This window comes from Onychostruthus taczanowskii, unplaced genomic scaffold (genome assembly GCF_017590055.1).
Source record: "Onychostruthus taczanowskii isolate IOZ18803 unplaced genomic scaffold, ASM1759005v1 scaffold1, whole genome shotgun sequence".
Taxonomy (NCBI): domain Eukaryota; kingdom Metazoa; phylum Chordata; class Aves; order Passeriformes; family Passeridae; genus Onychostruthus; species Onychostruthus taczanowskii.
In genome coordinates this window covers 31,387,870-31,415,140 of record NW_024496525.1, presented here as the reverse complement: position 1 = coordinate 31,415,140, position 27,271 = coordinate 31,387,870, and the positions used below count along the sequence as shown (strand labels likewise).

The 27,271-nt window shown below is 36.1% G+C and overlaps 1 protein-coding gene across 6 annotated transcripts in view; it reads left to right on the top strand.

The window, feature by feature from the left end:
• PPP1R13B (protein phosphatase 1 regulatory subunit 13B) overlaps positions 1-27,271 on the top strand; it is a 70,331-nt gene that overhangs the window by 27,116 nt on the left and 15,944 nt on the right. For all 6 annotated transcript variants that reach the window (XM_041422103.1, XM_041422017.1, XM_041421931.1 and 3 more), the window contains exons 3-7: positions 5,735-5,854; positions 7,342-7,409; positions 24,665-24,766; positions 25,806-25,980; positions 26,356-26,552. In XM_041422103.1, coding sequence (XP_041278037.1) covers positions 5,735-5,854; positions 7,342-7,409; positions 24,665-24,766; positions 25,806-25,980; positions 26,356-26,552 — 662 coding nt within the window. The remainder of the gene's footprint in view (positions 1-5,734; positions 5,855-7,341; positions 7,410-24,664; positions 24,767-25,805; positions 25,981-26,355; positions 26,553-27,271) is intronic.

Below are 27,271 nucleotides of genomic sequence, written 5' to 3'. Positions count from 1 at the left end.
AGGTCAATAACTTGATACTGAATTCCTAAATTTTGTATAGAGGTGTTTTATTTTGATTGGGGCCTGTTTGGCCAGACAAACACAACAGGCATTATTCTGATGCCTTTGGAGTTTTTACATAGTGGCAGTCCAGAATATTTTCCTCCTAGAAAAACCATGCCTCTTCTTTTTCTAAACTGTTCTAAGACTTCGTAAAAGGAAAAGGTACCTGAAGAAGTCATTTCCTACCTGAGTGGAAGCACAGAGTTTAGGCAAGAGTGAACTGGAGAAGGGTTAAGAATTGTGTGCCTGCAATTCTAGGAATACAAACTCAGTACACATGGAGTTAGAAAACCTGTGTTTAAGCATAGAACTTGAAGAATGGTTAAGACTTCTTCAAATTGGAAATTTAGGTTATGGAGTTTATGATGCCAAGTGCATCACAGATTTCTAAAATGGATCTGCAGACTTCAACTGCACTCAGATATTCCTAATATTTTCCAATCTCTTGTCAGTGAAAGTGTCATATGTGGTATTATTTATTTTTTTGCTTTCACAATACTTTGAAGGTATACTTCTTTAAAAATGTAGGAAAGAATGTTGTCAACTAGCTTTAAAGGGTGATTGGAAACTAGAAAATTGATCCAGAGCATCTTCCTGGAACGCTTAAACCTTGCAAACCTTGGACCTTAGAAGCACAGGTTTTCTATGGTAACTTCTAAGATTGAGAAAATATTTCATCTGTGGATGTAATATTTTATTTCTCAAAGTGCTAGATATCGAAAGCTACAAACTTCTATAAAGTGGGAAATAGAGTTTATCCATGAAGTTGCAATGGAGGGACTAAGACTAAATTTTGTGTATCTGCCCTGAGAATTATCTTTCTTTGATCCCATTAAAGTCAGTGGAGATCTGGATATTAATTACTGTGAATAGAATAAGGAGATGTCTGTTTTAGCTGGTTGTTTTCTGTTAATTCTGTTACATTTCTGTTAATCTCACCCAGTTTTCTGAAGGGGATATCTACATACAGACACTTAGGTGAAGGAGCAGAGGCCTGCCCAGAGCTTCTACCTGTTGTTAGCTCTGAGCTTCTGGTAAAACTGACATGAAGGTGCTTTCACAAAGGTAGCTTTACTTGCTAAATTCCCAAGGTAATAAGTGAATAGATCTATTCCACTTGAAGTGTAGAATGGAAAATACTGGAGAGAATGAAAGAAAAAATAAAACACTCACTTTATGTTTCTGGGTCTTTGACCTGTTGTGTCAGCGAAAATGATATCCTGCACATTTGTTTTAAGGCTCTCTGATGGGGCTTTCAGCACAAATGTTTATTTCATTGTTCTTAAATGTAGGATGCTGGTAGAAAATCTGTGACCTCAGCTTCTTTTCCCAAAGTCTAGGGTACATAGATTTCTCAGTGGGACGACCTGGGCATCTGTATGATTATTTTTCCTTCCCCTTCTTCTGAGAGCTAAATTGAACTCTTTCAACAGAAATTTTTAAAAATAATTTTGCCTGGAGCGGAGATCTGATGTAGAAAACAGGAGTCTGAACAGTTAAATGCGACAGTTACAACAACCAACTTTAAACTATGGTTCTGTGTGGGAAGTGTGAGGCAATTTGCAGAAAAACTGCTGCATGTTGTGCCAGTGGAAAAGCATATTTTATCTCTTTTATTACACTGTCTCTGATCCCTCACCCTTATCCTCAAGAGATCTGCAAGTGTTCTTTCAGAGGACATTTTGAAAAGTAAAATTCAAAACAGAAGTTAATATAGCAAATCATGGGCTTAAAAAAACAGTTTAGATTTAGTCATACACTGTAAGTGGTCTGTTTTCCTGGCAGTCTCTCCCTGTGGCACAAATGACAAATTACAACTCCCTCCATAAGAGATAGTCTATGCTTAACTCCTCTGCTCTACAGGTAGCCACAGCTTCTTTTAGGTAGCCCAGCTGAATAATGCGTGTCTATTCAAATTCAAAGCATTGGGGCTTGTGGACTGTAATCTTATCATCAGGTACAAATAACAGTTTGCATGCCCAAAAGCCTTTCTAAACTGTACTGCTCTAACAAAATACTGTCTATTTTAATAGTCTTCCTGTTTTGAATGTGTATGTACAAGTAGATGATAAACACTTGATTTTATTTTTAGAGGATGAGAGACCAATTTTCTTCCAGAAAAATGTTACTAAATCTAAAAATTATGTAAGATTTCTACAGTGCAGAGGAAGATTACTATAGTTTATCTGTTGGAAAACATTGGTTTATTTATTATTGTACCTTTAATTTCTTTGCTTTTGTGTGGCAAAGAAATGGTTGAGGGCTTCACAAGAGTTCTAAAATAGTTTAGGTGTTGTTTGCATTAGAGTCAAAGCTGCATGGACTAAGCATTTAATTTATTCACATTTAATTTTGGTATTTCATTCTCCATTCCCTCTCCAGTTTCTTGAGATGAGCAGTAGTTGAAAAAGTCAAGAGGGTTTGTGCCTCATATATCAGGCTTTGTCAGTTTGGAGCTTACTCTTTTTGCAGGGATTTCTGATGCTGTACCAGAAGACAAAAACAATGTTCTTCCTCATTCCCCTGTTATTGCAAATAGCAGTCGGTAAGGAGGGTCAAAGACAGGTGTGAGGCCAGGAACTCGGACTATGTTTCAAGAGAACTGATTACAACCTTTAAATCCACCCAGTACTGAATTTTTTATTCAATTTACACCTGGAGTGCCCTTCAGCAAGTGATCATAACAGGTATTCCTCAGTGTGGTGGTAACATAGGAGACAAGAGAGTGTGAAAGAAATAGTTTCTTACTCTGGGTGTACTTCTGCAAATCTGAGCAGGGAAAAACTAATTTCAGATATCTCAGCAAACTCCCCAGTGGAGAAAATCCATTATATTTTATTCTGGTTTCACATAGAGGAGGCATAAACGTGTTTATTTCACATAGCAGGATCCTTGAAATCAGGATAAAAACAGATTTTGAAGACTGACACTTACTTTTAAGTAGTGGATTTGTAGCTCCACTAGAAGAATTTTGCAGCTCTTTTCTGAAACATTGGTGCAGTGTCTGTGTTTCAGATTTACAGGGTATTTTGTTTTGGAATACTTAAAACTAGCCTATCCTAAAATTTTTGCTTAAAAGGAAAGGATTATAGCTCATGTCTCAAAAAATATTTTAGAATCTTGATCCAGTTTAAAAGCTATTGCAGTGTTTTTCAGGTAAGTATGGATGTATGCATTTATCATAGTTTTCTGCTTTGTTATGCATGAAAACAAATGTTCTTTAGATAATTTTTGATGTGTTGCTAAAGTATAGGAATCCAGCTTTTTTATTACACCCATTTTCCTATTTAACGTTTTCTTCACACTCGCAGAATGCTCTCTATTTAATTTTTTTTTAAATTAAAATTAAAGTTTAAAATAGTTTTGAGAAACCATTTGCTGACAAATATTTCTCAAGCTATAACAACCAGGAAAAATTTAACTGTAGTGCTTCTCTTTGTTTTGATTTGATTTGATTTTGGTTCTTGAAGAACAGGGATTTTGAGAAAATATCTCTTGTACTATTATACTACAAATATAAAATCATGCTTTCTTCTCACACTTCTTATAGATTTAAAGGATTTAAACTATAGGAAGGAATGGGGATTTCAATTTTTACCATGTCTTGTGTTAAGTGTTAATGTCCATTTCTTCTTCCTCTTTGTTTCCTGAATTTGTTTAGTGTAGCCAGGTTGCACAGAATGATTAGTGCTGCTCCATCTTTCTTTTCATTCTTTCAGTGATGTTGATGGTGCTGTTACTACTTTAACCTGTTTTCTGTCTACTTTAGGATAACATCCCAAACTGGTTTTGTGAAAGAACTGCTAAACTAGTACAAAACATCTTTGCCATTTCTTTCCACTGTCACTGTTTGAAAGATATTAGTCTTAATTATTGAAGGTGCATTATGTAAATGGCACCTCTTACTTTGACTGGCTCCTGGGATCAGGCCTTACTTTCAATGGGAGACCAGCTCAACCAGGAGTGAAGCTGCAGCTACTCCTCACCATTCCAGAATTAGTCCAGCCCTGTTGCAACTGGGTTTGCCTAGCAATTTTTCTATTTGGGAGAAATTCCTAAAGATTCATATCTTGTGTTCTAAAGTCTCTGAACTAAACCACTTAAATATTTTTACATTCAGTGATCTTTAGAAGACTCATGCTGCAATTTTAGTGGATATGCTTCAAAGCACTTGAAACCTTACTTTACTTTAGGAGTTGAAAAACCTGAAATTCATGCTTTTAAAATTCCTTTTCAAGAACTGAGTAGTAATAAGCCACTGACCTTATTCTCGTGTGCTTAAACATTATTGACAATGTTTCTACAACACCACTTGAGTGAGGAACAGGAAGAAGTGAAGCAAATTATCAATTTTTTTAATGTAGTTGTTGGTTTGGTTTGGGGGGGTTGAGTTTTTTGGGGGGGGGCAGGTTTTTTATTTAAAGAAAGATAAATAACCAGTCACCTGATGAACGTGATTAGCTTGTGGTTTGAATGACCCTTCCTCACTGAAAGCAGCTAGATCTAACTGTGGCTAAATTGTGTTAATTACATACCTACTTGACATGACATATTCTGACAAAAGTTTATTGTATTAAATTGTAAAACAATTGATTAAAATGTATTGGTTTTTAACAATTAAGTATCCTAGGAGTATCAAGGCGTGTACATCTATGTAGTTCATCATGTATATAAATTTAAGTAAATTTCATTACATGAAGGTATATTTATGAATTGGTTTTCCCAAACCTTTCCCAAAATTTCTCTTATATCTTTGAATCGTTTTGAATTGTATGTCTTCTCATGTCAAATGAGTGAAGTATGAAATGGATAACAAATTTAGAGGTACTTTTCCAGGTAGGAGATAGTGTGGTTTGGATTTTGGAAGCCAAAAGTACTTTTCTTTTAACAACAAAGTAGAGTATATAGTATAATAAAATTTTATTCTGGTTAGAAGATACATTTTGGTATCTTAGCTAGTATTAGATCTTAAAATGGGGATTTTATTATCTTAATAAAAACACCTGGTAATAAATGCAAGTGTAATTATGGAAGCAGTGAAAAACTTGTCTTAAATGTATTTTCATTTTGAAATACTAAATACATCGTGTGCAGTCTCTTAATAACAATATATATGATCAATTTAGAAGAAATAATTACTCTATGCAAATGTTTTCTTGGGGAGAAGTACAGAGACTGACTGTTGCATAGAACTTAGTCTTTATTTGTTCAAAGAGTTGCCAGTAATTCCACATATACTGGAAGTTAATGTCTAGCAAAGTGTGTTAGAGTGGGAGTGCCTGCTCAAGTTCTTAGGAGATGAAATGTCAATATAATGTTAAGGCTTTCTGTCTGTGTGGAAACCCAGAGGTTCCAATCGAATGACTCATTTTAATAATAGAACAAATGGCCCATTTGGTGTTGATGGGGAGCTAAGTTGCTATTTCCTAAATTAGGGTTCCTAAACACTGGTATGGGTTTGCAAGGTGGTTCTGTAGTCCTGTGGAGCAGTGACCTGTGTTACAGGAACAGGCCGGCTTTTAATACCATACATCCAATGGGTGCCTGTTGCTTAGACTTCATCTAAGACAAAATACATCAGATAGATTGAATTGCTACCAGCAAGGACAGTCTGACTATTAATAAGAGTTCTGTATAACCCTGCTTGGTTTTAAGGAGTTGTGATGAGGTTTTTTTGGTCTTGTACTTGCAGAGCGCCCCATACCCTTTGATCACATGATGTATGACCACCTGCAGAAATGGGGGCCCCGCAGGGAAGAGGTGAAGTTTTTTCTTCGTCATGAAGAGTCACCAGCTGAAAGCAATGAACAGAGTAAGTACATTTATCCTGTAGCATTGTCACTGAAACAGATTTTATAAGATTTCTGAAGTGAGATTGGTTTTCAGTTCATTCAGTGAACCTCAGTGGTTATATGTAATAAAACTTCCTTGTACCAAAGCCATTTTGAACCTTCCCAGGGGCACCTTTTTCTTGTTCTTGTGCACCAGTTCTCTTCTTTAGAATAATTTTTACCAGTCTGTTGAGTAATAGCAAGATATGTTTGTATTCTGCTTAATTTGGTTCCAAAAAAGTTGGTGGAGATTAGAGACTTGATGTAGTTTTTTTCTTTTTGAAAGTCCCTACATTTTGATACAGTAGAATGGTTCTTTTTTCTTCTTTCAGTTGCACAGAGAAAGACTTGGTAAATTTCTTTGCCTCCTTTAAAAACTCAGATCTGTTTTACAGACATCACTGGCAGAGGTTTCAGTACCTTTGCTTTCTCAGTACTTCATGTAGGTATATTTAATAGTCGTGAAAATTTGCATCTTGAAAAATTGCTGGTCTGCTTGGTTCTGTAGAAGTGTTTATATGGAACAGGGCCCTATGAAGTGGGGTTTCTTAAAAGACTAGAATAAAAAAATGCAAGTGTTTTAGTTTTCTGAACTTACTGGTGTAGACTCTGCTTAATCTGTGAGAAGAGTTTTGAGGCTGTGCATTGTAGACTTAATGGCTGTCAGACTGTCTGAAGGACAGGAAAGGTGTCTCAGTGAGGTGTGTTTGCGTGCCCACATTATCCTGACTCATTCAACTAATCTGACTACTTTTAACAGCAGGATTTCAAGTCTTTGCTGAGTCCTTATTGCTTTCAGCTGAGGCTTTTTATTTTTAAGTGGTTCATGCTTGTTTTGAATGCAGTAGTAGCAGACCCAAAAATGTGTGAGGGAATTTTGCATTAATTAGGTACTTTGTAAAATAGCCTGTTATCCTTTGGGCAGTACAAATATAAAATATTAAGTTAAGAAATTTAAGATACACTTAAAGCCAAAGAACTTCAATGTACAAGGAAAGCATTGTTCCTGAACCATGCTTGCAATGCTTTTGAATTCATCACAGAACTGTGGATAGATTTCTAGATTAAGGTTGTTTATAAGGTAGACATTAGAAAAACTTCCTCTTCTATATTAATTTATAATGTATTCAGTTGAAGCTACTGTTTCTTATGGGCACAAAATATAAAACTTGAGTACATTGCCCTTCATGACATTTTCCCTAAAGAGAAGTCAGGAAAATAGAGCTGTATATCTGTACTTTTAACTGAGGAATTCTGTGAAGTAAAGGCTTTATTTCTGCTGATTCACTGCTTACAAAAAGTAAATTTACTGAGGAAGAATTGGAACTAGCAGAATGAAAATTCACAGGTAAAAGTTTGATACAAATTCTTGAACAGAATTCTCAGAACATATGAGAACAGACTTGAGAATAAAATGCATTTGTGTTGAAAACTGAATTTTGCACTAAGAGTGATGCTTTACTTTTAGGTGGACGTCCAGCCCAAAATCAAAGAAATGGTATAAATATACCTGTGGAGAAACGAACAGAGAATGGGGTATGTAATAAATCTTAAAGGTTTGGATAAATATTTTGTGTTTTAAAAATTACTACTTTTCAAGGTGTGTAATGATGGGAACTGGGGAAAAATATATTGATCTTGGTTTTGATTTTGTTAGAAAGTGAATGGGACCAACTACTCTTTCATCAACTACTCTGAATATTCTGTCTTGAAAGAAATTGTGTGACGTGAGAAGCTCTGGAGTCTTATTAATTCATGTTCTAATCTGTTGTATTCATTCTGTGTGAAGTAAAAACAAGCTTCATTATCCTTTCACACTTATATTGCCTGTCCAGATATCTTTTCTTTGATTTATCTCATAGGTACTGATTCATGGCACACTGCTATATGTTGAAATATGAGGATGTATCTATGAATTGGGATTTTTCAGATCCTGGTAAAAGAGCTTGCATATCCCTCAGAGCCATCACTTTATACTGTTTTTATGCACTTGATTCATTTCTACACATGAAGGTTTCTTGACTAATACATTACTAGGTTTCCAATTTAAAATACAGATTACATACCAGAGACAACCTGTGATTCCTGGCTTCAACATTTTCTCTTTTATACATAAAACATAGTATATCTCTTTCAAAATTAACATGGCTTAAAAACCTTCTACTCCTGAGCTGAAATACTCCTTACTTTCTTCTCTCTTGTCTCATCTTCAATACTAATGAAGATTCTGCAAAGCATAGTCTGGTCTTGTTTGTTCAGGACCATTCTGCTGCCTTTACCAAGACACTCCAGCTATAGTTAGCTATCTTAAAACATTTTAAAATTTCAATAAACACTTTTGAACTCACCAATTCATAGTTATATTATCTCAATAAATATCAATAAATCTCAAATATCAAATAAATCTCAAAATATCAATAAATCTCTGTCACTTTACAAATGTGCGTATGGTTCTTTCTCAGAGTAAAATAATACTTAAAGTTTAAAGGTTGATAAATCAGTTTTTTCAATCTGAGAATCTTAAAGACAATTGTACAGATTCAACATTTCTGTGCTTGTGTATTGCCTGATAATTAACATTTAAGAATCACACACTCTCCCATGTAGCAATAGAGTTGTTCAGTCTGTTTGCAGCTCTTTGCAGCTTGTTTTGTGTATGGCATGTGGACCTAGGGGAAAGAATTTTTTTCCCTATTCACAACAGTTAATCATGTATTGCTTTCTGTGTTCCTTTTCTGTGGAGAACACTGGCTGATACCCTCTGCTGCATGGATCTGTTTATCCTGCTGCCATTGTCATATTGACAATGTAGTGAGATCATGGTGCTCTAAAGTGCTGGGGGAACATAACTCTTTCATGACCTCCCCTGATGTACTCCTCTGTGTGTGTTGTAGTTCAAATACTACATTTGAGATATAGTATATTTGGAAATTAGGACTGGCATGTGCAGAATGCCTTACAGTCTCACTTCTTGCCAGGGCTAAGCCTTATGGTAGCATGGCTCTGTATTCAATTGAATTTGCTGTGAGTTTTATGGGTAAAGTTCAGACCTGATAACTTGAATAACACTTATATCTTCATTCCATTCAGGACACTTATTTTTCTTTTTCTTTTTTTTTTTTAATCCCAAAAGTTGGCCACAAAATTAAAATTTGTTGGGGAACTGATCACTTTAAAAAGGGCTTTTATCAGGTTTAGGAAATAAAGTGTATTAAATACCAGTTTTATGAAAGTAGAAGAAAAACTAAAACCTGAGGGCATCATAGTAATGTGAAATTGTAATGGGTTTTATGCTAAAATGGTACAAATTAGGTTTTGGAAGTTTTTAAAACTAAGATTTTCAGTTGTGCTAAGTTTTAAATCAGAGGGGGAGGGGGAAAAAGAGGTGGCTTCAGGATCAAGGATTTAATCAGCTTACACTTACGTAATGCATTAGGCTTATTCATTGTTGTTGGCATGCTGAATGTTAGACTGGCCCTAAAATCAACACAAACCAATGGAACATTGAAGACGGCTCAGATTTTACCAAATACTCTGCATTCAGGTATATTTTTATTACGTGTACCTGCTTTAAGGATGAAATTGTTGATTTCTTGCTTAATATTGGGTAGAGCTGCAAGTATGATATGCATAGAAAACTTTAAGATGAACGTTAGTTTCATTGATTGAACCAGTAGTCTTGGAAAAAATTATGAACAATCTATCCAGTTAAATTTAGATGATTCTATTAATTGGCATTTTGTTGTATGCAGTAAGATTTTTTTTGTTGTTGTTCTTTGAAACTATATGTGCTTGATCAGCAATTAGTTAAATAATGGTTATCTTAAAATCACATTATGTAAATGCTTAAATTTCATTAGATTATTTTTGAAGTTAAAAATAGAATAGGCTAAGTCTCTTCCAGCCGTGAAACATTTGTTGTAAAAGAATACTTACCTGTAAGTATTCATCTGGGAACTTTGCATTCTGCATAACAAAGTCTAAAGGAAAAACTCAGTGGGGTTTTGTGAACTGACAAGTGCTCTTATTCCAGAGGTGACCTTTTGGGGTTTGCTTTTTTGTTTACAACTTTCTTTCTTAGAAGTAGAATTATGCTGTAGTTGGGACCTGATCTTTCTGCCAGTACACAAAGGTACAGATGAGTGAAGATCAGACTTACATAACTAAACATTTCCTTTTGCCAGGGAGGTTGGACAGTGTCTCAGGAGGGATTCTCTTCTCTGGGAACAGCTGCCTCTTCCTCTGCTTCCTTTCTTTAGCTTGTGTAACTGAGCCAATTGGAGCTGAACACAAGTTGTAACAAGGGGAATTCTAAACAAATAAGGGAAAAAACGTTTTATCATTGAGAGTAACAGACATTGGAACAGACTGTTCAGTCTGTGGAATTTTGATCTAGCTGAATAAAGTCCTGAGCAGTCTGAATTGCTCCAATCAGGGCTTATTGAAGCAAATGACTTCCAGAGGCTCCTTTCTACCTAAATCATTCTTTGATTCTGTGATTGGTGGCCATGAAACAGTGGTCATCCAAATGCTGGGTCGTGTTTGCTTTCAGATGTGCTAGCTTGATCCAAGCATCATTCCATAGTAGCAGCAGCAGTCTGTGAACAGTGAGGCACAGCAAATATAGGTGAAACCACTGGGGGTCAGTGGCAGACAGGAGAGGGACTGGGGAGCCCCATCCCGGCTGAGCTGCCAGCCCTCAGTAGGAGATGTGGATCAGATGCTGCTCTCCCAGAAAGAGCACTGACTGGATGAGGACAGTTGTCCAGGTGAAAAGGTAATCAGCCGAAATTTCTTGCAGATGAGAAAACGGATGTAGTTCAGGATGGAAAAAAAGAATGTGGTACAGGAACATGGCAGAAATCAAATGTATTGGACTGAATAAATGTGGATTAGTGTAATGAAAACAGTCTGTATATGAAGAAATACTCATTTGCTGTAGTTGCTTATATACAAATAATAATATGTTTTAAATTTAAACTATTTTTGACATTGTAATTTACTTGGGGAGCATAAAAATCTCAGTTTGTGGTCTCTGGTGCCAATTTTTAAAACTTATTTTTGCTGTTTCTAAAATTGCTCCCCTGATTTAGAGAGAATGATATCAGTAAGCCTTTTTCTTAATGGATGTTGACTGAAGCCTTTGCCAAGAAATACAAAGTGGAACCTCATTTTATCTCATTACAGAATTTGTGTTAGCATTAGTATAAAGAAAATTTGTGTAGAGGAAGAAAACTTGACCATCATCCCAAACCAGAGACACACTCCTGCAAATGTTCTTAGTATTGAAGCTGTGACCAGTAGATGACGTTGAGTGTTAAAAGTTTTGTGCTGATTAGATAACTCATGCTCACTGTTTCTGTTAAAGTGTCTCAAATCAAGCTTTTAGCAAAAATTACAACAGGTAGTCCGGGTGTTTTAGTATCAGGAGACTCTTATACTGAGGGAGTTCTTCAGGAAATTCCATTAATGCATGTGTTAAAACTTCATGTATCCATCCACAAGGCAGCTTTTTGCAGCATTGATTTAATTTCAGAGAGTGTATGGTTGCTGATGGAGGCTGGACTCCCTCTGACACAGTCTCTGTATTCCACTCCATCATGACAGCAGGAAAGCTGCACTGCTTTGGAGTGCCTGTGGTGTGACTTGACCCATTCTATGCTTAGAGATTAGATAGATGTACAAGTGGGGCCAAAATCCCTGAATAGAATTATATATTGTTCATTAGTTTTAACCATTTCATTTGTATGAGTGTGGCCAGATAAAAAGGCATTAAACATCTAATGTACATTTTGTTGGAGGGGGGGAGGCATTTACAAGTATTCTTGCACATACAAAATAATAAAAATTTCCTTAACCTGTCAGGTGAAGATATAACAAATCTAATTGTCTGAGGAAAAAGGCAAACAAGCCACATTTTTAACAGAAGTAATAAACTCAGTTGAGAAATACATTATATGTACTTGCTTGAAGTTTCTCATTTGAACTATTGAAGGATAAAGAGCTTAGTCTGGATAGAAGTTGTTCTTCAAAGCTGAGCTGCAAATTCAATTTAATATAAGCTTGTAAGTATTAAGCACTCTGTTTATAACATTTAACAGTGTGCTTGGAAGGGGCTGCCATTCACATAAGACAGGTTTTAATCAAATTTGTTTAGAACAAACAGAAAACTATGTCACACTTACAATTTAGATTCAGGGGTCTGATATTAAAATCAAAGCAAATAATTCTATTAAAAGATGATTTTTAACAGTTTAGGCACAAACAATTCTAACAGTTTGCAGAAAAGTTTTGTTTTCTGAAGAAATATTGATGTAAGCTTCTTGGAACCTTTTGACCTTCTAATAAAAGGGTAATTAAAGTTTCAGATTCAAGTTTCCCAGGTTTCTGCTGCAAATTTCTCTGTTGCTTTTGTTAAAAGAGACAAAAACTTGTCTTCTACTCCTGCTGTCAGAGATGTTCCCTTTTATAAGGTACAGATTCTGAAAGTTGTTCATCTGTTAGAGAGGGAAGCCTTGCTACCCCTACAGCAACCCTTTCCACCATCAAATTCCTAGTTCAGTTCCTAGCTCAGTTAATAGAGTTTCAATTCTCCACAAACTGATAGTGTTCTTTAAGTCTGTCTGAAGCATTTTCCAGACAGCTGGCAGTATGTTGCTCTTCAAAAAAATAGAAAAACTAATCCAACTAAAGGATTTAAGGGAAAAAAATTAAATTAGGAAGCAGAAAAAAAAAATTAAAGTCTGTAGCTAATTTTAATGCATACAAATAGCTTTTGAATTCTTGCCAGACTAGAAATCTGAGTCTTTTCACACCTCAGTAAAGGATAGTTATGTAGGGGAGCATCTCTAAAGGACTAATAATTTTGTGATCCTATAGAAAGTATTTCTGTGAAGCTGTAGGGAGTTCAAATGCTCTTGACCTCATACCTCCCTCTGAGGCCTTTTTAAAACCTTTTGGGCAGAATCATGTATTTCTTGGATTTGGAATGTCATAACAGTGTTTTGACTTGTCCTGTGCAATCTCAAATACATTGCAGTCAGTCGGTAATGGACAAAGTTGCTGTATATTTAGATTTTATGGGAATAATTTCATAGATTTCATTGCACTCACTTTGTGATTATTTTCCTGTTACAATTTTAATTATGTTAGGATTAGTTTATTACTAATACTTACTTTTAATATCTGATTTATTTGGTTTGAGGAATCTAAGGGTTATTTGACTAGTTGGGACTAGGGATCATTCTTGGAATCCACTTGGAACATTGTGAAAGGACTGGTTTTTTTCCATGTCTTCTCCATGTAGTTACATAATTTTTAATCTCTGTCACTCCAGACACCAGATATCTATGTAGATGGCTGTGGATATGAGAGTCACAGTGTAGAGACTTGTATTATCCAGACATTTACACACACTTATTTGCAGTGTACAGATTTTGTAGTTCTGCCGCTCCTCTGGGCATCAAAGAGAGTTCTGTTCAACGAGTTACAGGAACTGAATATGTGGTTTTCTAGTTCAGACAACCAACAGATATGTTCCCATTTTACAGAGGAGAAAATACCTAAATTGCACCACTTACTGAATCTCTACCTCTAGTTCCTGTTTTTGCAGATTTAGCTTTGCTTTTCTTCACTCATGGCTTTGCAGTTTTATAGCACTACTTAGCTGTAGATATCGAGGGGGAGGAAAAGTCTGTATGTTTGTTTAAAATCTCTAACTATGGTATTTATTTTCCTATGTTTGTGTTGTGGATGTGGAGCAATACAATTCACTCTTTTCCCTGGATTTCTAAATAAATGAAGCATGTGAGGGATTGCTTGCAGTTGTCAATGCACATAGAGATCCTGAGCTGCTTGGCTCTTTATATAAAGTTAGAACAATTTAGAGTGAGTGTTTCAGCTGATGTATAACATTATACACATTAACTCAAAGTAAATGTTACTTAAAGACTTGTTATTTTTCTGAAGTGTTGCTGTGGAGCTCTTACACCAGTGCTGTACACTTCAACGCCCTTTGTCACAACTGTATCCTTTTGCAGTCACATTAGTATCATTTTTTAGTTAAACCAAGTATTTTAGTACCAAGTTATTTTAAGGAAGTTGGAACTTGTCCTTTCCTTTATTTCTGTAGGTCTTTATAGGAGACTGGTTATGAAATTCAGTGCATGGCTCTGAGAGCTTAAATGTGAAAGTTTTAGAGTTTGAATGTTGCTCTGACTCTGAACAGCTTTCAGTTCAGAACAGGAGACTCTGCTGGCCCATGCAAGGCCAGCTATTCATTTTCAGCCCAAATTTAGAGTTCTGTCTTTTATGTAGCTGTGTCATTTGCAGATCAGTGTTTTCTCTCATCTTTTCCATGGTCTCTGTGGTGTTTCTTGTGTGGTGCTGCTGTGGCCTCCTTTCTCTGACACACCTTTCCATGTTCACTGGCATGCTCATTTAGTTTCCTGTCCATCTTGCCTCTGGACACCAGGCATACCTATTTCCCACCTGCATGTTTTTCCCAGGCAAGTGAACCTTTCTATTTCTCTGTTGTTTCTGCAGCTGCCTCCAGATCTAATGGTTGCTAAGTTTGTTCCCCCTGCAGTCTTCCTCGGATCAAAGCCGAGAAAAATGAAAGTCCCTCTGGCTAATTTAGGAGCAAGGGAGTTAAACTTGCTCTTCTTCTCGTATTCCTAGTGGATGATCGTACTCTACAGCTCATACCTTTACTTGCTTGCTAAAAATAAGCCTGTTCTTTATTCAGCTGGAATAGTCACTGTATTGTGCTTGGACATAGAGTTCTTCACTGTTCGTATGGAGACCCATTTGACTGGATCTCTTGTATAAGTGCAGTGAATCATGCTTGAATTACTTTCTTGAAAGAAGGAAGAGAGGGTGAACTTGCATGGCATTCGTGAGTTTGACAAGGTAAATTACAGCTTTTAATGTTTTGGGGCTTTATCTTCTACAGTATCCTGATTTGTAATACATAAGAAATTGTTAATGGGGTTTAGTGTTTTCTGTAATGTTTAATATATAAAAATCCTTACGTCTGGGTTTGGCTTGTTCCAGTCTTTTCTGGCTTGCAGATTGTTGATTTATGCTATTGCACACATGCTTTAGCTTTATTGCTGGCTCATATATTCATCTTATTGCATGCAAGATTTAAGAAAAAGCTGAATTATTGTAGGGAAAAGCAAATAGCAAACACTGGAAAGGTTATTTGCATAAGATTGTGGTATCTATTCTGACTCTACTGTTTGCCTTTTATCTTAGGCAGTCTCTGTTAATAAAGAAACTCTTTGTTAAGTTTCAGGTGGTACGGTTTGCTGTCACTTTAAACAGTAAAATTACATACAAAAAACAATGATTTTTTTGATTTCTTTGGTATTCAGTTTTGGCCCAGCATTGGCAATACTACAAAAATACAAAGGAACAAATAATCCATGTGTTTTTAAAGCTAAATTGTCTGTAGTCTTACACTTTCAGTTTAACCTGATAACTGTGAAAGAACTGTATATTGCTCAACATTTTCCATTGAATATGAAAAGTGCAATGAATCAAGCTGATTATAGTTGACAGCTGGCTTGATCTTGCCGTGATTAGGTCTTTTACTGCTGGCAAAATCCACTAGCCTTTTCCGTTAGCTGATTGCTGATGAATGCAGAGAGACAGCTTTTCATATCGATAAAGAGTTTGGGGAAACCTGCATCCCATATGGAATAAGATTAAAAGGCATCCTACCTACTATTGATTGCACTGAGCAAAAAAGCCATGCAGGAACTCGTAAGATGTGCAGGATTGTTGTTTTGGCTTGTTCACAACAAACTGTTAAACCAGTAGTGTAGACAGAAAAGAGCAGAAAGATGGAGCTGAAGCGTGTTGAAGCATCGGAAATGTTTACAGCTGATGGGCAGTGCTGCGAAATAAAGATGTGCTCTCTTGCAATTAGATGGGAAAATAGTGAACAGGTAATGAATTACTTTTGAAAATTTGTTTGTTTTGCACTTTGGTGGGTATGTTATTTAAGTGCTGTGTAGCTTTTGCACTTCAATTTAAATGATTGTGGGTTTAGTTGTCACATGACCAGAATGCAGACCAGCTTGGGTTTTGTAACACTTTATCTCTGAATTGAAATTCTTTATCAGATTTTCTTACATGCATTTGCTGCCTTTATAACTTTATCAAAAGCTCATTACTTCAAAATGTTGTTGTCAACTTTTGCTTTTGACAGTTTGGTTTTATGGGAAATACACATTGTACGCTATGGTCACAACACACCTTTCAGTTACAGGATACTTATTTTCAGTGCTTTTGTGTTTTATAAATGTTTTATTATACTATTCTCATATGAACAGTATTACATCACAGAAGAACTTTGTATTGAAACAATTAAGGGCAGAGTAAACACAGAATTGGTGCTAAACGTTATTCAGACTAATGATAACTGCATCTTGAGCAACCTTAGCAATCGTATCAGAATAAGCTGTTGCTTTTAGAAAAGACCCAGAAAAATATAGTTCCAAGACCATTTCTAAAGGATGTAGACAGTGTGTTTTCAATGTGTATTGTAACTTGTCTATGACTCAAAATCACTATGAGTAAAAGGATTGGTGTTGTAAAAAGGTCTGAGATTTTATGCACAACTGATATTTCAACAAGAATGCATAATCTCTTTTAAGATGCCTTTTTTTTTAGGAGTATGAGGTTGTTGTTTAATTAAAAATCAGCTACTGGGTATTTTAGCCAAGACTAAAATTAATCTAAACATACTTAAGATTTCTGTGGCTGTTTAAAAGTGGCTGCAAGGACAAGGAAGAGAGTAGTGCTTTAAATAAACAAGTTTCAGATGCTGCTTTCCTAGAAGTAATTTATAAGCAGTCTATTTCGGATGTAGCAGATGTTCAATATATGCTTAAATCCATTTCTAATTTTGAAAATCTATTCTAACATTGTTTTCATTTTTGTTAAGTTCTGTCTTTTCATAGCTGTTCTGCTTAAAATAGCAGCCTCACAAAGTAATATGGGAAAACAGGAAATCTGGAGTCTGTAGCTTATACTGAATAGACTTTAAACATTTTCTTATGGAATGACTCACAAGCATCAGCAAATTGGAGGAATTACTAACAAGACAGTGTAGACTGAGAGAGGTTAAGATTTTTATCAACTATAAATAATGTGACATTTTTCAGCAAACTGTGATGCAGGTGAAGCAAGTTTATTGTAAGAAACTGCTAGTGTATTTATTTGCATGATGTAATAATATTTTACAGTAGGATTTTGGGTTAAAATTACCCAATTCTGTTTGTGATGTTAATTGCAGGATTATTTTATTATCATGAGACAGTACACACTAGGTAGATTTTCTTTAATTCCCAATATTCTGAGTATCTTTTCTGGGTTTAATTAGCTTGTTCATTTCCATTAAGCTAAAAAAAGGCACGTGCTATTGTCATTGGATTCTTTAAAATGGATTTCTGCTATCGGCATGTTTCTGACCCAATTAAAAAAAATGCAAGGCTGGACTGTGGATAAAGCCACTAAACTGGAAATAACGTCATCCATGTCGAGATCAGCAAGAGCTCTATTTTAGTTTAAATAAAAACAGATACTTTCTTTTGTCTTTTTATAGCATTACACATGAGTTTAGACAAAGGATTTTCAAGTTTGTTGTGTGTGTCACTAAGATCAGGTTTTATGGAAAATGTGGTCAAAAATCTGTTAAAATCCTTGAATTTGATGGTATATAGGGTCAATATATGTCAGAAATTTACAGAGGTCTGAATCACTAATATTCAGTAGATTATTACTCTGTATTACTCTGCTCCATCTCCTCCTATAGACCTCAGAGAGCAAAAGGAGGCCACCTACTTTTCATATAAGACCTATCTGATGCAGGGGTGACTTAATAAACTCAGATATCTTCCATCTGTTTTCCTCATCACTCCTGTTGTGCCAAGGTCAGGTACCCAAGGCGTGTGTTGGATATTCTCACCAGCAACCCTTAAAGCTTTGTTGCCAAGTGGGCTTTTTACAGCATCCCCCAAACTTTGTTATTTTGAATGCAGCTTAAGGCAAAGATGGAACATGCCTGGGCTTCTGCTGCTCAGGTCCAGGTTAGCATTGGAGAATTAGGAGGTGTTTTGGTAGGTTCAGCAGGCAAAGCAAGTTGTGTGTTTCTGTCCTGCTCTGGCAGTTTGGATTTCTTCAGCCAGAGCTGCTATTCCTTGGCTGTAAACGCCGCACAGGGGAGGAAATGCAAGGATGGCCCACAGGGGTGACAGCTCTGTGGTTTGGAGAGGCTGAGAATTGTCAGAGCACCGATCCCTGTCTGGAATTCAGTGGCTGGAGAGCACTCCAACCTACCCCTTTTCATTTTATAGTTGTCATTCTGCTTCATTCTGGGAAAATGCTCATTTATGTAGTATGCTTCACTCCCTTTTTGTCCACATGCTTGTATATCTAGTTCCAGATTTGACAGCTCTGCAAAGGTAAATCCCTAGTCTGGAGACAAATTTTGTATTCCCTCCTGTGCCCTAGGAAGGAAGAGCAACTTAAAACTGCTGTGGATTATGGAAAGCTGAGTCTTTCACTATGTGCAGGAAAACCTAAGTATTTACTGTGCATTTCCATGTAGCCATTTTAAGCCTTCTCAGGAGCAGCTTGCGGCGTCTTTCTTGCCTGTGCTGTGCTCTTCTGTTAGGGTGGTGAGACATTTTCTTTTTGCTATGGCAGAATTGCATGTCTCCTCAATGAAGATCACATGGGGGATGTAAATGCTTTCACGAGCTCAAAGTTGTTACTTCGTGGAATTTTTCTCTCTTGCAGTTTCTGCCTCTAGTATAGTACTGTGGTTTTGGTTTGCTGATGGGTGTCTGTCCCCACCCCCTCAGTCTTTGATATGCTAGTGTTGTCCTCATTTGGGTAAAGAGTGTTTCTTTCACATTTTTTCTCCTTGAGGATACGGTTACCTTTACTATGTCAAGAAGGAAGGTATGGAGGACTTCAGAGAAGAATTGCCCTTTTGGTTTAGTTTTTGGGGTTTTTTTTTGTTTTTTGCTATAAAGGTCATTTGGCCAAAATCTTCCTTATCCATACAACAGTTTTAGAGTGGCAGCCTGTGTAAAGAATTAACAGTGAAGCTGGGCTGCAGGTGGAGTATCTGCTGCTTTATCTTCAGTAGCTGCTCTATATTGACTTTTTAATAAAGGGGTTGAATATTGACAGAATGACAATATTGGTTTAATAAAGATGGTTGAAAGTAGTGCAATACAAGCAAAGACTTTCTGGGTCGCCATTTTGACGGCCAAAGCCAGAACCAGCTCTTCTGGGCTCCACAGTAGAAGCTAAGGCACAGACTTTTTAAACTGCGTGCTGGTTCTTCACATTTTGAGTGACATTGACCTTGGCAATTGGTGGCTTAACCTCAGATTAATTTCTGACTGTGACAAGAGAGGAACAGAGTGAGAGAACGAAGTACAAGAAGAGAAGTACTAAATGAGGGAGAAAGGATAGAGATGATGGGGGAGAATGATAGGAAGAAGACTAGAAAATATGTGAGAGTTCATAGGACATGATTGAGTGTACAAGAGTATGCACAGGAGAAGGTGGAGCTTGGCCAGTTTCAGGAAGCTTGAGTTACTTGAACCTGTGGTTCTTCATGCAGGCTTTTGGGAAGGGAACTTCAGAAGATTTGTGTGGGAGATGGGTGTGAACTAAAAAGAAGGAAGAAATAGATAAGGGATGTTAATGATATGGTGGTTCTTGCAAACTAGAAAGAGATCCGAAGAGATAGCATGCAGGAAATGATTAGTAAGTTCTTGTATTACTCTGCTTTTCTTTTTCAATTAGTTGGTTACATTATGCTTTACTAGCTGCTTGAGTAGCTGGGTGTTGCTGAAGCAAAGCATGAGACTACCAATCCTTACGGTGGCCTGTAAGGCTTTTGAGTATTTGGTTTTTCCTTTAAAGCTCTTTTGAAATCATAACAGCTTCAGGTGTGGATTTAGTGTATGTTTTATTACTGTTTTCAAAGTAACTGTTCTTACTAGTACAAATTTAGAAAATTATCAAAAATAAGTATCTTCATGGGTTAAGCATGGAGGCAAAAAAGATGCATAGAATCAGACCACATCCCAATTATCATCTTTTAAAAAATAATCTATTCAAAAGGTTGGTCTCATGGGGGTTTTATTTTAATATTGACATAATTAGATTCCTCTTAAAAGAGAGTTTTCTGTTGGGAGTAAAGGCAAAAAACCACTGGAATCTGCCTTATTGCTTCCATCCCTTGACTACAGTCCATCCTGCCTGTCAAAGAAATATTTTGAGGTGCAATTTTTCATTTACCATTGTGAGTTGCCAATGAGTAAGCAATTCATAATAGCCCAGAAGTATGTAGACTGAGGCGTTTGTGATATTAAACAGCATAGAAAGGAAGGAGGAATAAGAAAATAAATTTTCAGAGTGACAACACTAATATGTAGAAATAAATGTTAAAGGAGTTTTGTTTCCTTAATTAAATGCCTAAGATATGATTTGTTTTGAGGCTGCTTGTAAACTGGTTCCCAAACTGTTTAATTGCTACTGTACTATTCATCTCACCTGTCTCAAAAATATTAATCATCAAATGTAAAATATTAGCTTGTAGTAGGAGGGTGATGTCAGAAGCTGAAACTTGAGTTCATTTCAAATGCTATCTTTCATCATGCCCTCTTAAAGTGCATGTTAAATAACATAAGTATAATTTCTTTAAGATCCCTGTCAATATTAAGAAACTGGTGAATATAGGTGTAAATTATTCTTGCCTATGTGAGACATGCACAATACTTCCTCTGTGCCTAATAATGCAGTGTTTGCTCTATGGCATTTCATTTAGGAGTTCATCCCTGTGTAAATGCTGCTGTGAATCAATGAAAAGAAATTTACAATTCAGCAAAACTGTCTGCTTTGATGTATCACCATGTAGCAAATGAATCTGTGGAATCTGGAGGAGTAGGTATTTGTAGTGGCTTTTTAGTACCTCCTTCAGAATTCGGTTCTGTAGGAGGTCTGGTTCCCTTGCTGCAGGAGGAAGGAGGAGGTCTGGACCTTATATGTGATAGGCTCATGTTTGTTATGAGAGGTGAGTGTCTTGGCTTCGTGGATGGAATTGTTAAGAACTGCTAGGAACCGCAAACGTAAAAATCTGAGAAACCAGCAGCCTCATTAAAGAGCTGACAGCGCAGCGCTGTCTGTGCCTGGCGTAGCCTGAGGTTCTGGAGAAGGACTGAGACAGGATTTTTTTCTGTGGTGGTGTTTGCATGCACATTATTACAAGCAGACTCAACTAATACGAAGTGCTCTGAACTAATCAATTTAACTAGATCTCGACAAGAGAAGGATTCAGTGTTCTTTATGCTGTTTCAAAAATGAAGCTGTGCTGATTTGGAGACCTGAAGCCAGCAACAGTCTATCTGAAAAGAACTGATTTGAAGAGGACTTCTGCTCACGCTGTTTGCTGCTTTTGCCATGTGGATGAAAAGGAGAAAACTGCGAGTGAAGTTACAGGTTCAAGGCTGTGTTCTCTTAGCTGTCTATTTTTTTTTTCCCTAAGTATACTGTAGCTCTTGAAGTGAAAGGGATACATATTGGTATTCAGTGAGGTGAACATTAAAAGATTTCTCATAGGGTGTTTATATTTAAATGGTTAATTATCATGTTTCCCATGTTCTTGTGCTTTGCCATTTATAAAAGGGTTTTAGACATTAGACTTTCTAAATGGAGCACTTTACAGTAGTTAATAGCTTCTTCAAGGAAATGCTAATATCTGCATTAATCTTATAATTAATCTTCTATATTTTACATGATACAAAATAATACAGTACTTTTGCCAGGCATTATGAGGGAGACTTCCAAATATGCCTGTTTAGAGCAGTAAAAATTCTGAGCTCTTGGATTAAACTGGGTTGGAATTTATTTATTTTTTTTTTAGTTTCTGGTGTTTTTACCAATCAGTTTCTTATTGTCATTGTGCTTTCCAGGTTACATGATCCATTTAGAAAATATTTAATTTTCATGTGGTGAAATGCCTTTTTTACTTTGAAATGCTCACAGTCTCTATACAGATACCACTTTTTGAGTCTGGATATATTTTTAACAAGATTACTTAGTGGAATAAAACATCTCTGTTTCTTGGACAGTGTTATACTCAACATTTCTACTGGAAATACAATGGGCTATCAATGTTTTTAACTTCAACTAGTAATTAAAGCAGAAAGGAAGCATTGGGAACACTATGCATAGACTGATGCAAGTTGCGTATTTCTGAAAAAGCACATATGTGTATTGAGAAAATACTATTAATTCACACACACTCCCCTTTTAATTTTTAAAATCAGTGATCCTGGGAAGCCATCATGCCATTCTGAGACCCTTGAATTGCCTGTAGAGCCCAGCAGAAGCAGATGTAGAAGTTTATGGTTTTCTAGTTGGTCTTGCCAGCTGAAGTCAGCAGAGCCTGAAAGTGTTTTGGGAGCAGCATCTGGTTTTCTGTTTTGTTTTCTTTTCTCAAGTTAAGCATGTTTTGGTTTGTGAATGGCACTTGGAGAAGCTTCCTTACTTTCTTAGCCAATTAATGCCTTTCAGTCAGTAATTAATAATAAAATGTCTCTCTCGGTGGCCACAAGAGAGTACAAGTTACTTGCCCTGAAAGAATATTGGGAAGGACTCTTCTGTGCATAAGTCATGCTAATAAAAAAAGTACACACTAGTAAGTTCTAATTTTTCCTTGTGTTGAAATAGAAAATTATTATCTTGAGTGGACGTCACCTCTCTTAATTACTGCTCTACTCTAAAAATTTTTCATTAATGTTGACTAGTTAGAGGAATTTCAGTTGTCATTTCCAGTAAGCATTCTAATTTCACTTCATAACTTACTCAGTGGGAAATGTTCAAACAGGGACAGGAACTTCATCTGAACATTTTAGCTGACATGTGTCCAAGATGGAGCAGCTTTAAAAGTTAGTTAACCAAATCTGGCTCATTTTAGTGATTGGTGTTTTGTCTTATTTGAAGAATTATATGCAGCAACATTAAATATTAATTCAGGTAGCAAAAAATAATTCAGTTTCTTTATAATAGCATTTTAATTTCCTAAATGAAGCTTAAAGAAACACTTCTGTATTGTGCATTGGTTGGAGAATTGATACTTATGTAGGAGTTTGATGTAGAAATATGAAAAAAGCCATTCAAAGTGCCTGACGTAATGTAGTCTCAAAAAGAAGTTTCTGAGAGCGTAAAGTACAAGTACTGCAGGCCATACATGCTGGGTATCAGTAGGGTGGGCCCAGAAAAGCAGAGCAGCTAAATCAGTTTTCCTATGGGATCAGGTGTTATCAGATCAATTATCTGATGTATGATCTATTTTGGGCACTAGGGGGTTGTTTTGGTTTGGGATTTTTTTTCTGTATGTCTGTAAAATGTTCAAACCTCATTCCATTTTATAAGCATTTGAAACATAAACAGGATTATTTATCAATATATCCAAAATAATTAATTATCTTTTCTTTTTCTGCAGTGTTGACTGTATTGTGGGTAGCAAGTGATGTAGTTTTTGTTTGGTTTACTAAAAGTAATAGTTTAATACTGATACTAATAGTTTACTAGTGTAGTCATGTAATTTGGTGAAAAAATTACATTGTTTACTGAATTGTTATAGTCCAGCTTTTACATTGATCCAATAAATTAACTGAATTATATGTAAATACTTTGAAACGGATGCTGGGCTGTTCTGAACTTTTCAGCATGATTTTTCAAAGACTGGTATTTTCTTTCTGTGGAAATTCTGAAGTTGTGGTTAAACCCTGCAATTCTAAGGTTATGAGTTTTGGTTTTCTGAATAGCAAATGTCAGCTTCTGGAATTTTTCTTGATACATTGTACTCTCTTTCTTGAGGTTGTATACAAAAAGTGTGGTTGAAGTAATTCGGTCTATAAATGTAAATTGTTTTTCTTGATAGAATTATGGATATATTGAAACAATGTGTTCGTGTTTTAAAACATGAAATTTGGTCACACGTATGGCATGAATTTTAAAGAATTTTCATCATTTGTGTCTCTATCCTAATTTTGTAGCTTCTGTTAGTTTTGAAATGCAAAAGGAGTGAGAAAGCCTTGCTAATACTTCGCATTTCATTCAAAATAATAGCCACTTACTTATCTGAAGGGGATCAGCTTTACTTTTCTTAAATTGTACAGACTGCTTTTCATAGATCCTTACCCTGAATGAGCCCAATATATCAGAATTTTCACCATCTTTGAATGTCATCTTAGTGATCCTTTCTCTAAGGGTTCTCGTGTAGTCTTGTCCTGTGCTAGGTCAGTAACGAGAACCAGCATTTTAAGCTGCCAAGGCAGTTATGCTGAGAATATTAGGAAAGGAAAGCAGCTTCATATTCTCCTACTGCGTAAAATCCTGCTTCCATGTGTGTTACCATGTGTGCCTTACCAGGACTGTGTGCCAGTGCTACCAAACATCCCAACAGAGAGGAATTAAATGTAGGATAAGGGCTCTTTTTTCTCCTCTTCTTTGTTTGTCTCTTAGTGTTCTCATCTCCTTCCACTTTTCACCTTTTCTGCCCCTCTGCGTGGTCTGTGTCCCTGCCTTCTGCTCTGATGTTCCTCACTCTTTCACAGGTGCCCATCATTCCTCTTTCTCTGAGGACCTGGGAGGAGCCTTTAACCTTCCCCTGATGAGTGGGGGTTTAGGTTGTCTGGTCAGAATGCCCTGATACACATCGACACATTCATGGATCATTTTTTGTTCTGCAGGTTGGGAATCCACGTGTTGAGCTCACTCTTTCTGAACTGCAAGATATGGCTGCCCGACAACAGCAACAGATTGAAAATCAACAGCAAATGTTGGTTGCTAAGGTAATAATTATATACAGACCAATTTTTTTCACTATATGCAAGCATAAGTTTTGTGGATAGAGAAAAACACACTAAGTCATTTCAGTTAAGCTCAAGAAATAGCTTGAGAAATCAATCCATCATTTTACCAGAATAATCTTAGCCTAGGCAGTGCACAGTCTTTTGGCATAAATACTGCTAGGACAACCTATGTGATGTGTCATTACAAAAATATTGCTAGGGTTTGTTTATCTCTCTTGTGTGGCCCCCTTCATGATCTGTGGCAGAACAGGCTTGACTCCATGCTCATCTTTAGTGACTTATTCAGTAGAGTAATAGTGGGGTGGGGTGAGAATATGCCAAATTCATAAAAATTCATGTATTGCATTTCCAACTCTCAGAGACAGAAGAACGTAAGTATGTTTGCAGAGTGGGGAGGGGGTTTTAGGGTTTTGACATTGTTGTTGATGTTGTTTGAAGTATTATTCAGCATGCCTTTGATGCTTGGAATACCTAAGAGTCAACCTACTGATTCTGTTGTTCTTTCTTGATGGAAATAATACTAAAAAAATATTTTTCCTTGTGCGCCCAGCAGAAGAATTATATTTAGAACTGGAACATTTTCTTACAGCAGGTCATCTTGCTTAAAATGGTCTGTTGGACATACTTTGTCATCTTTGGGAAGCTGGGTAACAGCACTGGAAATTTATTTTGCCAATAGCAAGAAAACTGTTAATAGTGGCAGAAAACAAATGCCAGAGGAAGCATAACAGATGTATTTAAATGAGCATTCAGACTAGGGCTGTATTCACATATCTATGTAAATATGTTATTTTTTGTCTAAAAAAAATCTTGAATCTCTGCTCTAAACCAAATTTCTTAATTGACATTAAAGAGTATTTTCTAGGGCTGGTACATATTTCAATAGAATACAACATTTTCTGATTTGTGGAAGTAGAAAACCTGATCAAAATGATAGGGTTTTCTGAGTTAACATGTTGGGGGTTTTTTTTAATAAATGGGTAACAGATGTCTCTTGTTTCAAACCTCCTTTTGTCAGGAGCAACGTTTGCGTTACCTGAAGCAGCAAGAACGTCGCCAGCAGCAATCTGTTTCTGAGAGTGAAAAGCTCCAAAAACTTAAAGAACGTGTTGAAACCCAAGAGACAAAGCTGAAAAAAATCCGTGCCATGAGAGGACAAGTGGACTACAGCAAGATGATGAATGGCAATTTGTGTATGTGGAGTTCTTAATTTATTTACTGTTTGCTGCATGACTAACAAATAATGCTGTATTGTAAGTCACTATAGCGTTGGACCAGGTTTTGAGGTACAATGTTTTTTGTTTTATGGAGGTTCTGTGTTTCCAGGACATTTGTATGCAACAGAACTTTTTGTTAGTTTTATATAGTCAAACATAAAGTCAGAGTTAAGTCTATTCTCTAACCATTAGGAAATCTTATGACTGTTAGCAAATTTGCAATACAAATATTTTATATGTATTTTAGATGTAGAGCTAGTTGGTGTGTTTATTAGTACTTGTAGAATTAAAAAATTAACAACTTCTGCTTTATTTAATTTTTTTTTGTTATTTTTATCTTGTTAATTTTAGCAACTGAAATTGAGCATATAAGTGCCATGTTCCAGGAAAAGCAGCAGGAGCTGCAGGCTGCAGTGTTAAAAGTGGATCAACTCACTCAGCAACTGGAGGATTTAAGGAAAGGGAAACTGAATGGGTTTCAGTCTTACAATGGACAAATGACAGGGCCTGCAGCAATAGAATTAAAAAAGTTGTATCAAGAGCTACAGGTAAGTAACAGAAAGATGCTATTTGAATTATAACTGTAGATTTTAGAAGTTTTATTTCTGCCCTTACGAGTGGCAATTTGGTTCTGTTTCACCTTATAAAAGTAGTGTGTTGGAATGCTGTTAATGTGTGAGGTTGTTGTTGGCATACAACCTTTTTTCAGAAAGAACTTCATTAGCTTTAAAACCTATTTTGTTTCTTATACGTGTAATGATACAACGTGTGCAGGTGTTTTGAAGGGAGTTTCTCAGGCTCTCATACTGAAATACTGAAAGTCCAAATAATTTATTTGTTTTAATCTCTCAAAAAATTTTTGTGAAACTAATTTTGATACTTTTCTATTTTGCACTGATCTGGGTATAGCAAGCTCATTTACATGTCATCTTAACTTGGAGACATGACTGTCATTTTAAAAGTGTATTGTAAAAATATACTTGTATTGTCTGGTGAGAATAAACAAAATACATAGGAATTAAATAGCACGTTTTAATAGAGTAATCAAAAATGCAAGCTGCACTATATTCCCTGCACTGGATAGTGCAACATAGTTATAGTATATTCACACAGCATTCCCTGCATCAATATTGTATATCCCCTGCAAGAAGATTGTTATCTCTTGAGTGTAGTTCTCACATGAGTAGTTAAGTGTCCAGTTTACATTGAAATTTTGTCAAATTGTGTGCTTATGTATCAGGAATTTGAAGGCTTCTTTTATTTACTC